Genomic DNA, 15,332 nt, shown 5'->3' with positions numbered 1-15,332 from the left:
GGCAAACCAAACTGCATCACAATAATACTGTTTCACATGAATATATCTAACGTAATGCTGTGAAACTTTGCACCAATATTCCTTAATATTTATAGGACAAATTGCAAGCCCTTCACTTCGTTAACCATAACAAAAAAAACCATTCCCAAGCCGGAAAGTCCGATTCTCTGCGAGTCTGTTGAGTTCTACCGGAAAAATATGTTCAACCTTCAAACATACTTTTAGAACTAACTATTTTTACTTTGTCTCTTCTCTCACACTCTAGCGCGTCAAACCGATCATTCTTTCGGCTGAAGACAATTGACCAATCGGCGGAGAGAACTCAACGATCTTTCAAAATTCTGACCAATAATAACAGGGAATATTTCGCGCTCAAAGAAAGGGAAATATACTCGGGACTTTTCAACGAATCCTTCTAAGAACTATCTACGTAGTTAATAAATGCTTACAACATAAACAGGAATTTTACTAAGTTTTACAATGTTGTGAAATATTTGAAATATTTCCAACAGGAGCGGCTTAAGAAATTTTACTGATATATAAACTCACCAAATATATTAGAAAAATACATATTTTTCTTGGGATAGGATATAAAATTAATGGATACTATTTACAACACAGGAAAAAACACACTATCATTGTTACACCCGGTATACAATGACACTTATCTGTTTAGCAACAATATTATTACATCGATATTCTTGAAGAACAAAGCTATAACATATTAAAAAAATCACAAAAATCGGACAACAGGTTTAGGAAATAGCAGACATCAAAAATGTCCCATTTTTAAGGTGGTGCGTTACTTTTGATACTTAGGGTATGTACATTTTTGTCTTTTTGTGATTTTTAGCTTGTAGTTTGTAATTGTGAAGACTTTATGTACTGGACCTGAAGATGAGCCAGAAATTGTAAGCCTCGAAACCGGTTGCTCCATGATTGTGTAACAACTATTTAATAAATACAAACTTTAAGATTGCAAGTATTGAGTAAATTTCTATATCCAATAGTATAATGGACTCGCATTGGCAGCCCTTTCATCATTCCAGTTATTACTGTTTTCCACCTTATATCCATATCCCCGTCGTATATCTGTACTTTTAGCTCTGTGCCACAGTGTCTTACCATCGATTTTCGAAGGGTTTTCATCTCTGGTCATGTTTCTGCCGCGTATGTCATTATTGGTCTGATAACTGTTTTGTATATTCTATGTTTAATTTCTTTTCGGATATCTATTTTTGAATTCAATAACGTTTAATATATAATAAATTTTTAGGAGGAAGATAACAAACTATCTCCTGAAGAACTGGGAAAGAAACTGGAAAAATTCATAAAAACATCTGAAATTCACTTAAGTACTATAAAGGCAGCTAGCTTACAGTTGCGAGCTATCTGCTACGGACAAGATAGGTACTATCGAAGATACTGGTCGCTGCCCAAAGCAGGTGGGATATTCGTGGAAGCAGTAGAAAGCGCGGATCCAGATAAAGCAAGAGAACAAATGTGCCCAGATAATTCTGAACTTGGCAGTGATGGCGTTCAAGGGTTAAGCGATTTCGATAATTTGAGTCAAAAGGAAGAGGAGGATGATATGGGTATAGACGAAGAGATTAATAGAATCATGGCAGGAAGCGAGGATGACAACGATTCTAGATTAGCAAAATACGGCGAAGAATATGATAGAAAACCAAATAGAATCTTTGAAAACGGAGATGTTAATATCAAATCCGAACCCAATGTAAAAGATACTCAGAGGATAAAAGAGGAAATTGGAGATATGGCCGAGAAACATACAAATAGTGATATAGAAACAACTGAAAGTAATGAAGGATTTAATAATACTACAGAGGAGTACGACAATTTTAGTAATAAGCCTTTCAGTCTCTTCGAGAGGCTAGGCCAATGTGTAGAACGTGAGAATAAGACTGAGGAGGATTTAAAAATGGAAGTAAAAGCTGAAGTAAAGGTAAGAGTTGTAATTTGAAACATTTTAATTTTTTTGTGTAATCGAAATCAGATATTTTAGACTTTACTTTTTTATGTTCATTGGAATTTGGTTAATACCAAAGTCTCCCAATAGTTGAAACACTGTCGAAGACAAGCAAAAACAAGAAGTTAATTGATAATTTATTTAACATTCATTTAGATAGATATACAAATATTAGTGCAGAAATAAAGAAAATTACAAATTATTATTAACTGATAAAATAACAACAGTATCACTCATAATTAGTGTCGTCGGTATCTTCATTTGGGTTGTAAATGATGACTAGGTTAATTGCTTCGATACGATTTTCACGCATACAACATTCTTATATTAACTTTTCACATTTTCGCACAATTTTTCCCAAATTGTGCGAATTTCTTCTACTACTGTAGTCGCTTCTTGATTAGGAAAGAGTGCAATTTAAATATGTTTCATTTACATATTGCAGGTAAAAATTTTGTGGATCCTTTGCTTTATTATAGGAGTACCGTCTAGGCAGTGTTAATTGTCAAAAGACCAACTCTGTCTACCTCGTTCGCTTATCGTTCCGGACCGGTCTTAACAATGGGCCAAGTCAGATAAAGTTAATAATATTTACGACCGCACTAATTGAAGTCAACCATTTTCTGCTAAACAAACTATACTTAATATCTTCTTTATCCCACCGCTATCACCAATCTTACGCTTATTTTAAACCAATTTATTGAAACGGCAACTTTTTACAATGGTTACAATATATATTTTCCGACGTTCCAGACTTCACTGGATATTTCGGGATTTTTCGATATCACGAATATTCGAACTTTGATACTTCTTCTTTTTCATCAAGTGGCTTTTTCTATATGTGATCCATCTAACGGAACTTGCTTAAAAATCCTTTATGAATGTTTCTAATTACTTATTGATACTCATCATCAACCGTTTTGAGTCCACTGCTGGACATAGGTCTCTCGGAAATAATTCCATTGCCTCCTATCTTGAGCACCCTGAATTATTAAATATTATTGATATTAATACAAATGAATTGATGAAATAAAGACTTAATTATTTTTAGGAAGAATTAAAAAATGAAATCCTGAACGAACTAAAAGCAGATATAAAACACGAATACTCGGTAGAATCGAATCACGAAAACGACGAAGAACATGAACACAAATGGTTCAGCATATTAAGTTCTGACACGACGTCTTGTGATGAGATCAATCTCAGTTCGGGCGCTAGATGGGAAAACGGAATCGGAGCTTGCACGAAGGACATCATGGAGCTTAAAATTCCAGTTTTTCCCCCGCCAAATTCTGACGCTTCTGCTTACACAAACTGTGATAGTCCGACGCCTCTTCAGTTGACGCCTGAAGAAAGTTTTCAATTGGAGTATATCCGGAAGCACGGAACTATTAAGTGTACTCAGAAAAAGAGCATTCCAACTAAAATGAGGTAAGTTATTAAACAAAATTATGTTGTTTTCAGTAGTAATAACCCAAGGACATTGATAATTGTTCGAAAAAATTTTATAACAGATTTCGAAAGCTTGTTGCTTGGAAACAGACCGACGCCGTAGGCGGAGGTCTGTTGCCTGTAAGCAACAAGCTTGAGAAAGTTGTTAAAAAATTTTTGAGCATTTATCAATGTTCGAGGGTTATTCGGATAGAAATTTTTTTACTGTAAACAGTATTCTTTGGTATATTTGATTAGATTATTTCATTAATATTCTCATCAGTATTACAACCAAATCGTGACATTTTGAAATATTGAATATTTGAAATGTCAAAATCGAAATGAAACGAAATGTAGGTATCCATAGCTACATGATTGAGTGAAAACAGCCCATGGGATCTGTTTTCAGTATAATGTTGGTTTTATTGGTTGTATTCAATCAGATGACCACAAATTAATTGATTTCATTGGATTTCTAATTGAGCAAAAAATTTTCGTGATAATTTTGATTAAACTTTGAAATTTCAAATTGGAAAATCTATTATAAAAGTAGTATTGGAATTTTAACAAAACGTTATTATGAAACAAAACATTATAACGAAACAATAATGAAATATCACAATGTTATTTTTTATCTAAAAAATTGACTTACTGATGAACAGCTGCTTGTATAAACCATTTAGTAATTAATAGATGCATTCTAGTGATATTTTGTAGGCTCGGTCATATTCTACATTTAAAGTTAGTCAAAAAATAAAAACCTTCTCTTGTAAAAGGTATATCTAAAATCCCTAAAAGGGGCTATATCACAACAAAACGTTTTCGGAATCAATATTCCATCATCAGTGTTATCACAGGTTTACATGCTTTAAGCCACCAAATATACGGGTAAAAACCCTTGAGTTGTAATCGGATAATATAATGTAACCTTAACTGTTTAAAAACAACTCAAGGGTTTTTACCCGTATATTTTGGTGGCTTAAAGTATGTAAACCTGTGATAACACTGATAATGGTCTTTTGAACTTTTTCGGGATTTTAAATATACCTTTTACAAGATAAGGTTTTTATTTTTTGTGATTTATGGTATACAGCAGTTACAGGAATTTTTTCTTGGGATATTTTTAAAGTTAGTCAGTAATAATCATTTAGTCTTCTCCTTCTTCTTCTTCTTCTTCTAGTTCTTCTTCTTGACTGGCTTTACATCTCAGGATGAGTCTTTGCCGCATTTATCCATCTTCATCTTCTACGATCTTGAGCTTTCATTTCCCAATGATGTAATACAATCCTAGATAAATCTACTTCAACATCATCCTTCTATCTTTTTTGTGGGACAACTTACTGATCTTCTACCGTCTAGTCTCTTCAAAATAATGTATTTAACACTACGTCTTCCTCTGATCTTACCACATGACCTGCCCATTTTATCCGGTTAGCTTTTATAGGTCTGATGATGTTTTCAATACCATACAAAGTTACCAAATCAGCATTGCAGCTCCTCCACTCTCCTGTCAATTCATCTCTTTGAGGGCCAAAAATCATTCTGAGAATCTTCCTTTCAACTTCCAGCAGCTTATTTATTTCCCGCTGGTGGAAAGTCCATGTTTTACTTCCTATGTAACAACTGGGCGAATAATTGACATGTACAGTCTTAACTTATATTGTCTCTTAGGCACCTTAGATCTTAATAATGATGATAAGGATTATAATGCTCTATTTCCCGCAGTGATCCTTGCTGAGATTTTTTTTCATGTGGTTGTCATCTGTAATTACCGCGCCTACAAATTTAAACCCTTTTATTACTTCGAAGTTGTGGTCATTAATAGTTATGTTCTGCCTCACTCTTGGTCTTGGATTTTTCGTTACTAGCATATATTACGTCTTCTCTCTCATACTACTTGTTTCCTCCTTGAGTTGTGAAAAATGCTCTCTCACGTCTCTTGTAGAATGATCGACTGCATCTAGAATCTAGACCATTAGCAAAGGCCAACAATAGTTTTGATCCTCGATTCGCAAATCCGCCTGTCAGCTCAGACGATATTTTACTTGTTGCGTATTCTAAGGCCAGATTGAATAGCAATGGTGAAAAGGGGTCTCCTTGTCTAAGCCGTGATGTTATACTAAATGGCATCGATGTTCTGTTTCCTATCTTTCATCATCATAAGTGGCTCGACAATCCGTTGTGGATCTTGGGCTGCTCGCAAAGAAGTGGCCACTCCTGTCGATTCCTGGCAACTTCCTCCATCTTGTGACCCTTAAAATCGTTAGGTCTTCTACATCATCAATCCTAGCATATAGTCTGTTACGTACATTTGAGTTAGCTCCACTAATTTTCTTGGTATTCCCATTTCTAACATTGCTAGTCTGCTTCTTTTTATCGAATCATATGCTTGCTAGAAATCTACGAAAATGTTCTTAACTTCTCCATTACAAAAATATAAAGGTTTAGTGTGTTATACAGGGTATTTGCAAAGTTATAACCAATATTATATGACAATCGTAACAAGTTTAACTCCCTGTATAAATAAAAATAAGCACAACGGCAATGGTTTATTAATGCCATATTTTTTTATTGTCAAAATTTTCATAAATAATCGATATTGCTAATTTTTTTATATTGAATACAGGGTGAGTCAAAACGCAAGTACATTATTTTCTCAGTAATTTTAAATGAAACACCCCGTATTTTATATCACTATCGAAAAGTACCATTACCGTACTTTAATTTTTATATAACATTCCCTATGTCTAAATTTATTAGTTTTCGAAATATTTTCATTTTTCAGAGCAAATTATTAATTACGGGTCTAAATCTGTCCAAATTTTAGGCAAGCCATGACTGAATTGTCTAAAACTGACAATTTACGATTACTGATTATCAATCTGTAATCAAAGTTGGTTACAATTTTTAGTTCTTTTATTGCTATCTATTGCTATAACGGATCTACGGAGCTTTACCCCACTAATCAATCACCCTGTATAGATAAATCGATTTTTTTTCAAACTATTTTAAAAATGTGACTAATGCAATGATTTTTAAGTACGGTAATTAATCGATATCTACAAATTGATGGTGGGTCAGTGGCATTAAACTGCAGATCGAGAGTTCCCTAGTTTGAACACGGCTGTTGCGTATCTTTTTTTAATTTTTTTTTAATAATTAATTAAAAGTTGATATACTTAAAATTCATATTTTATAAGTTAATTATTATATATACCATTTTAAACAATCGTGGTATTATAAGAAATACTTTTTCCACCTACCTCTACCGAAAGTATACTTTTCCGGACCTGATTGTAGGGAGCAAAGTTGTACTTTTCCTCCCTAGGGAGGAAAAGTAAAAGTGACGTCATGGTATTTCATTCATGAAATATAACTTATTGACGCCCTGTACAATATCTATTTTCTATTACGTAAGTATCTATACATTTTAACGTTTATTTAAAAACACTCTGTATTTTGCAGAATGGTAAAAAAACAGTAAATTGTTATTCTGATTTAACAATGTTTACATTAATAATTTGACTTATATTTGACAGTTGACAGTTATATTGTACCTACTTGTTAGTTTTAGTTCTAATCAATTTTGTTGGTTAGTTACATAAATAAATTAAGTAAAAATGATAAAATGACTTGTTATTTGAGGAAGGTGGAAAAACCATATGTATAACATTGGAGTAAAGTGCCTTTTCCTCCCTTCAATGATTACTGCCCTCTGCTACGCGTCGGGCAGTAAACTTCATTCTCGGGAGGAAAAGAAGCACTTTCCTCCCTTGTTATACAAATAGCTATTTTATACTAGTGTAATTTTTGGAATTATAATTTTAACAGTTAATACACCTACTAAAAATTCATATTTTATTCTTTCGAAACATATTGGGTCCTGTATATAACAAAACCGTGTTATTATAAAAAGTCCTTTTTTATTATAGTGTAATTTTTGGAATTTTAAGCACTTTATATGGTCAAATTATTTTATATTCTCTCCTATAAATAATAAAAACGTTTTATTATAAAAAAGTTCTTTTTTATAAAAGTGTAATTATTTTATAAATTCTTGAAGAATTGATATCATTTTAGTCATATATTAAAATTATGTTGCAGGTATGGATGGTGGCGTATATTCGATGCAACACAACTCAGAGAAATTTTAGACAATCTACAAATAAGGGGAATACGCGAGAGAGAATTGAAGAGGAATTTCATAAATATTATGCAGGCAATGTACGATAAGAAAGGAAGACTAGTTATAGAAGAGGGAAGTAGGGATTTGACTGCTTTGAACGAGGAACCTGTAGATGGAATCAAATATATCGAAGAGAGTGCTCCTGAACCAGAACATTTTAACGCTTACAGTATTGAAATGGAACAAAGGATCGACATGTTTTTATTGGAGCAGGTAGTTTTTATAGATTTTAATATTCATGGATATTTTAAGTATATTTATTCCATTCGCCTCCAATTCCATCGAGCAATGCTTAAGTTTTTAAAACTTTTTATTTATAATGGAGTTACTGAAAAAAAGTACACTTTTTCCCACTTTTTTTTTTATTTTCTTCTGTCCGTGGCCGCAGTTCTCCAATTTGCTATCCCGATTGTTTCCAGGCCTTCCTTACACGCTTCTAGCCACTTTTTCCGTGATCGTCCTCTTCTATTCTTTCCTTCCCCTCTTAGCAGCGTGTTCTTTGTCATTCTCACAAGATGACCTAACCATCTAAGTCTCTTTGTTCTGACTATCTGGTTAATTTCTTTAACGGTGTATAGTCGGACAAAGTTTGATGTACGGGAACACTGGACCAGGGGAAGTTTTAATTGTGGAACAGTTTAAAAATTTGGAACGCCAGATTACGAAAACGTCCCATGTATTTTGTCGGACCGAACATGCAATTGATTTGTTACCCTTTCATTAAACTCTCATACCAAAATCAAACTGCTATTTCTAACCAACATGATTCCTGTCATTTGACATGTTCTTCGCATTAAAATGCCCAGTTGGTGATAAACACCAGTCTGATTTTTGCATGAGAGTTTAATGAAATGGTAACAAATCAATTAGAAGTTCTGTCCGACAAAATACATGGAACGTTTACGTAGTCTGACGTTAAAAATTTTTAACCTGTTCCACAATTAAAACTTCCCCCATTCCAGTGTTCCTATACATAACAAATTAACAGTGAATATGTCTGATGTCAGGACGACAATTGTCAATGATTGAAGTTTTATGAAATGTTGGTTACGCAGCTACTAAAATTAAAATTATTTATGGTACAAGCAATGATAACAGCTAACATCAGTGTGTTGGAATTATAAAATTACAAGAACTTAGTGAAAATAAATTATCTAAGATTTATAAAATAATGGGCGAATTTGAAATTCCATAATCATCAATGAGGTGTATATAAATTGATGAAGTAAAGATAGGCAAACCAAAATACAGTAGACGTGTTTTGTGGTTTGTGTTAAAATTAGATAATTAATATTTGTGAACCAACACAAATGATGGTTGATAAAAAAAGGGGCTGCATGAAGATGAGACAAGTGAATAGGGGTTGTGATATCAAATGCTGAGGAATGTTGTAGAGCAAAAAAAATTTTGTTTATAGTTAATAGGATATAGATGGATTCATCAACAACAATTTAAATGACTGAAAAGGTTGTTTTAAAGCTTAGTCCAAATTTCTTTATTCTGTCCTTTTATGTAAAATAACATCTAGGGCAAAGAAAAGTTAATAAAATTGGATAAAAGTATCTAAGCTAAGTCTAAAGTGAGGTCAGATGAAGTTAAGTGTTGAGAAAAATTATTGAGTAAATGGGGAAGTAAATCTTTTTTAAAATTGTGTTTATTTAATAAAATTAAAAGGTGAACCAGAACAAAAGAACGGTGGATAGGTAAATGAAGTTATTGATGAAAAATTTTTTGATATCACAATTATGACAATTAATGATAATAATTATTGAGAGACTAGGAACTCAAGAGACCCAACAACCAAACAAACCTGATGATGTGAGTAGAGAAGGTGGGCTGATAGAATAACTTGATGTGAGAAATTTGATTAAATTATTGTATGTATTGTTGGATGAATGAGTTGAGAAAATGGAATAAATGATTGGACAATAAACGAAGACCAGGTTGACAAGGATGATGTAAAGAGAATGGGAGAGATATTGACTAGATATAGTTGTGCAAAAGTTGTGACAAATAGATGTTGTAAAAATCGTTAAAATGAATTATTTGGGAGAAAATTTTTGAAGAAAGAATCAGATGATTATCGAAAATTGAGTGGAATGTCTGAAAGTGTAAATGTAGATAAGGAAGAAATAAAGAAATGGGAACAGTATTACTGTAGATGAGAATAATTAGGGGAAGCAAAGATAATATGAGAAACAGAATTATAATGTAATTTATGAAAACAGTTGATGTAAGGGTTGAAAGTCACGACTGAAAGACATATTGGCGATTAACACAATTCCGACTTCTCTGTTTCTCTTTGACTATTTCAAGGTCCTCGTATAGGTCCAATCTCAAAAAGTTCTTCTCGGGGATGTTATGTAATAGAGATACGTTGTCCGGGATATTAATGGTATACAGCCAACTACAGGAAGTTTTTGCTTGTGGAATTTTAGTAATATTTTTAATATTTTTCAATATTATCAATGTTTTTATTAGGTTGAAAACTTTGCCTTTCATTTTTACTATTTTAATCATCTTTTCCGGAATTCCAAGTACTCTTATGACCTGGTACAGACGCGTTCTTATCACAGAATCGTAAGCTTGAGTGAAATCTATAAAGAGGAGGTTTACATCAAATAAAACTTAATAAACCACAAAGAATTATTAAAAATTTTATCTACATACTGAATCTAGTTTGTAAATGTATACGTTTACGTTAAATGTGTTTTAGACAAGATTGTCTGAGATAAAATGAGAATAAAGAATATTCCATATTTTTGTTGTGTTTAGAAATCGTTACACGTACATATTTTACAGATTGAAACATTGGAAGATAAAGTAGCTAACGCTAGCATGCAGACGAAGGGTTGGAAGCTGCCGTGTCGAGATTTGAATGACCCATCACACGATGAATTTATCGTTCTTGCAAAGAACAGACTGGCATCTTTGGAGATGAATATTGAGAGAAGATATTTAAAGCCACCTTTAGGAGTCAGGTAACGTTTTATTTTTAACATAGAACTATTAAATAAGATAGTATTGTTGATTGAGTAATTATGATCATGTGAGTTTGACAAGTTTTTGGGGTATTACTACAAGGTGATTCCATTCTTATTATTATACAGAGTGAGTTTTATATATGGAAACACTCAATTATCTCGAAAACGGCTTGCACAATTTTTATGGATTTTGGTAGGTAGGGGTTTTCTAATGCGGCCGAAATCATAGTGCTAATTACATTGTTGTCATATTTTCCGTTTTTCTGGAAATCTAATGAACTTTCTTATTTCAAATGGAATACCCTGCATATTTTTTGTGTTTTGAAGTCTTTAAGAAATACTGATTATTGTTCATGTTATATTCATACCTAAATGCCATAATTTCGGAGTTACCGCTACTTTTTTTTAAAAACAAATTTAAACAAATTATAAAAATCAATTTTTTTTTGCCCGGGTAAACACTATTTTAGGTTGTTTGGATCACTGGGAACAAAAAAGATCTTTTTTAATTTCTCTCTAAAATTAATCGTTTTCGACTTATAAACAATTTAAAACTGAAAAAAATCGAATAATGACGATTTTCAAGGTTCAAGAACACAAATTAACAATATTATTTTTGAAACTGCGAAGTAACCAAATTCAAGCTCAAGTCTTATTTTATCAGCTAACGATAAGTAATTTGAGATTGTTTCATTTTAAAACATAGATTTTTAGTTGTTAATGCGATCGCCGGTCCTCTCATAATATGCACTTCATTAAAAATTAAAAAGCAATGTTCTAGAATAAAATGAGCCAAAAAATCTTATGGCAAGCTATTAGAAGAAAAGTTGTACTTGAATTTAGGTACTTTGTAATTTCAAAAATTATATTTTTTACTTGTGTTTTTGAACCTTGAAAAACTTCATTATTCGATTTTTTTTCAGTTTTAAATTGTTTAGTACTCGAAAACGATTAACTTTACAGAAAAAATAGAAAAGACCTTTTTTGTTCCCAATGATCCAAAGAACCTAAAATAATGTCTACCCGGGCCGATAAAATTGATTTTTATAATTTGTTTATTATTACTTTTTTTATAGATGTAGCAATAACTCCGAAATTAGGGCATTTAAGTATAGGGAATATAACATGAAAAATAATCAGTATTTCTTATGGACTTCAAAACGCAAAAAATATACAGGGTGTTCCATTTAAAATAAGAAAGTTCATTAGATTTCCAGAAAAACGGAAGATTTGACAACAATGGTATTAGAACTATAATATCGACCGCATTAGAAAACCGCTACCTACCAAAATCTATAAAAATCGTGCAAGTTGTTTTCGAGATAATTGAGTGTTTCCATACATAAAACTCACTCTGTATATTAACTTTGTGTATTAAAATTTCTTGAAAGTACATATTTAATGTACCTATTTCTGCTGTACGGCGTCTTGAATAACCTTCTTGAATTAAAGTTTTGTCCTAGCAATTTGAATCTCTGTGAGATACTCTCTGCGCCTTCGGGGCCTTCCAAGCACATCAAAATCCATCATTAATTCTTAACAACTTTAACATAAATATCGATAGAAATTCAATAACGGAATAAATGTGATTCCAAAATGTTATTAAGTTTTGATTTTGAATACAAACTTGATTTTTTCTTTCATTTATAGAAACTATGTATATGAATACTGAGTGGACGTACATATTTAAGATACTACCTAATAGGCCTGGATCCTGCGTACCAAAAAAAGTTTATTCATATCAAGCTGAAAATTTGTTAATAGCTTAAGGGGCTATCCTAGTGTAAAAGTGCGAAATTCATACTTTTTTGGGAATTTCTAAAATAAAAAGTACTGCACCAATTGTTTTGAAATTTTGCATGAGCATTTATTGTAAAAATAAGTACATGTAAAACGCTTTTCATAACAAAATATTGAAAATTAAACGATTTATGCGCCATCTACTGGCACCGTGAAAATAAAAACATCCACTGCTGCAGTGATTGGGACTAATAGAGATCCTGAAACATAAAATTTCAAACTTATTATTGAAATATAAGTTATTTTCTATACCATCAACTAGGGGTTTTTTGATCGGATAAAAAATGTCAATTTGGTGGTTTTTGAAACTGAAAATGTTTTAGCTAATTTTAAAAAAAAATTTCAACACTTCATCATTTTTAAAATTTTTTAATTTTTCAAAAATCCTAGTTCTAACAATAAAAAACTGAAAACGTTTGTTTTCTATACTTCCACAAAATTTATTATATCTAAGTGACTACAGCTGTTTCGGCGGAGTGCCTTTCTCAAGTAATATAGTTTACAATGTGTTTGCCTTTTTAATCTTCAACTGAAGAGGTTGAGGAGTGGGGAGCTGTTTGTCTCGAGTTGGTCATTCAGAATTATATCTGTATTTTTCAGTTTATTAATTTCCATAGATTCTAAAAACGATAGCTTAAGGCCTTTATTTTGAATATGTAGAATTTTAAACTCTTCATTGAAAGAATGATTATGATCTAGAAGGTGAAGTGCGTATGTAGAAGTGTCTGTTTTTCTATTGTTGAATGCCCTTTTGTGTTCTGCTATCCGTTTGTCAAAAGTTCTGCCAGTTTGACCGATGTACGTTTTCGGACAGTCACCACAAGTTAGTTTGTACACACCACTCTGTAGTTGCTTTCTCTTTCGGCTTTTATTGTTCTTAATATATTTGCTTAAGTTGTTGTTAGTTCTGAAAGCTGGTGTTATTCCTTTCTTTTTTATGTATCTGGCTATTGTTGTTGTTATCTTGCCAGTATATGTGAGAGAGCAGAAGGTACTGGGTTCTTTCTGTGGTGGTGGATACACTAATTTCAGGGCTTTCTTATGGAGTTTTTGGTTTAAAATTTTGTTAACTGTTTGTTCGTTATAGCCGTTGTTTACTGCTATTTGTTTAATGATGTTTAGTTCTATTTCGAAGTTATTTTTTGTCATGGGAATTTCTGTCAGTCTATGTATCATGCTATGGTAGGCTGCTAATTTGTGTTGTGTAGGATGGGATGATGAATTGTGTATAGTTGTGTCAGTATGGGTAGGTTTATGATATATGGAGAACTCATGTTTGTTGTGTAGTCTGGAAATCGTTACATCTAGAAAGTTTATAGAGTTATTCTGTTCTGTTTCTACTGTAAACTCAATATTATTATGAAGTGAATTAATATATGATAGAAATTGGTCAAGTTGTCTGTTAGTTCCTGTAAAGCATACTAGTATATCATCCACGTATCTCCACCAACAGACAACTTGACCAATTTCTATCATATATTAATTCACTTCATAATAATATTGAGTTTACAGTAGAAACAGAACAGAATAACTCTATAAACTTTCTAGATGTAACGATTTCCAGACTACACAACAAACATGAGTTCTCCATATATCATAAACCTACCCATACTGACACAACTATACACAATTCATCATCCCATCCTACACAACACAAATTAGCAGCCTACCATAGCATGATACATAGACTGACAGAAGTTCCCATGACAAAAAATAACTTCGAAATAGAACTAAACATCATTAAACAAATAACAGTAAACAACGGCTATAACGAACAAACAGTTAACAAAATTTTAAACCAAAAACTCCATAAGAAAGCCCTGAAATTAGTGTATCCACCACCACAGAAAGAACCCAGTACCTTCTGCTCTCTCACATATACTGGCAAGATAACAACAACAATAGCCAGATACATAAAAAAGAAAGGAATAACACCAGCTTTCAGAACTAACAACAACTTAAGCAAATATATTAAGAACAATAAAAGCCGAAAGAGAAAGCAACTACAGAGTGGTGTGTACAAACTAACTTGTGGTGACTGTCCGAAAACGTACATCGGTCAAACTGGCAGAACTTTTGACAAACGGATAGCAGAACACAAAAGGGCATTCAACAATAGAAAAACAGACACTTCTACATACGCACTTCACCTTCTAGATCATAATCATTCTTTCAATGAAGAGTTTAAAATTCTACATATTCAAAATAAAGGCCTTAAGCTATCTTTTTTAGAATCTATGGAAATTAATAAACTGAAAAATACAGATATAATTCTGAATGACCAACTCGAGACAAACAGCTCCCCACTCCTCAACCTCTTCAGTTGAAGATTAAAAAGGCAAACACATTGTAAACTATATTACTTGAGAAAGGCACTCCGCCGAAACAGCTGTAGTCACTTAGATATAATAAATTTTGTGGAAGTATAGAAAACAAACGTTTTCAGTTTTTTATTGTTAGATAAAATGAACTTCCATCAAGTAACGGTCGAATCCATCAATTATTTAAAATCCTAGTTGCTGGTTTAGGGAATAACTTATATTTCAGTAATCACTTTGAACTTTTATGTTTCAGGATCTCTATTAGTCCCAATCACTACAGCAGTGGAGCTATGTTTTTATTTTCACGGTGCCAGTAGATGGCGCATAAATCGTTTAATTTTCAATATTTTTTTATGGAAGTTGTTTTACATATACTACTTTTTATAATAAATGCTCATACAAATTTTCAAAACAATTGGTACCGTACTTTTTTTTAGAAAAAAAGTATATGAATTTCGTACTTTTACACTAGGATAGCCCCTTAAGGGTGTCTAGTCGGACAAACTTTAATGTAAGGGAACACTGGAACATGGGAAGTTTTAATTGTGGAACAGGTTACAGGTTTCGAACGTCAGACTACGAAAACGTTCCGTGTATTTTGTCGGACAGAACTTCCATTT

General features: G+C 32.3%; 1 protein-coding gene across 1 annotated transcript in view; it reads left to right on the top strand.

Moving 5' to 3' along the window:
* Positions 1 to 15,332, top strand: part of LOC126879891 (bromodomain adjacent to zinc finger domain protein 2B) — an 82,272-nt gene that overhangs the window by 54,565 nt on the left and 12,375 nt on the right. The window contains exons 17-20 of the mRNA XM_050643233.1: positions 1,277 to 1,966; positions 3,042 to 3,421; positions 7,526 to 7,820; positions 10,410 to 10,588. Of these exons, the coding sequence (XP_050499190.1) occupies positions 1,277 to 1,966; positions 3,042 to 3,421; positions 7,526 to 7,820; positions 10,410 to 10,588 (1,544 nt within the window). The remainder of the gene's footprint in view (positions 1 to 1,276; positions 1,967 to 3,041; positions 3,422 to 7,525; positions 7,821 to 10,409; positions 10,589 to 15,332) is intronic.

The sequence above is a fragment of the Diabrotica virgifera genome, chromosome 2, assembly GCF_917563875.1.
Source record: "Diabrotica virgifera virgifera chromosome 2, PGI_DIABVI_V3a".
In the NCBI taxonomy this organism is placed as follows: Eukaryota; Metazoa; Arthropoda; class Insecta; order Coleoptera; family Chrysomelidae; genus Diabrotica; species Diabrotica virgifera.
The sequence above is the reverse complement of the archived record's forward strand: the minus strand, read 5'-3'. Positions and strand labels throughout refer to the sequence as shown.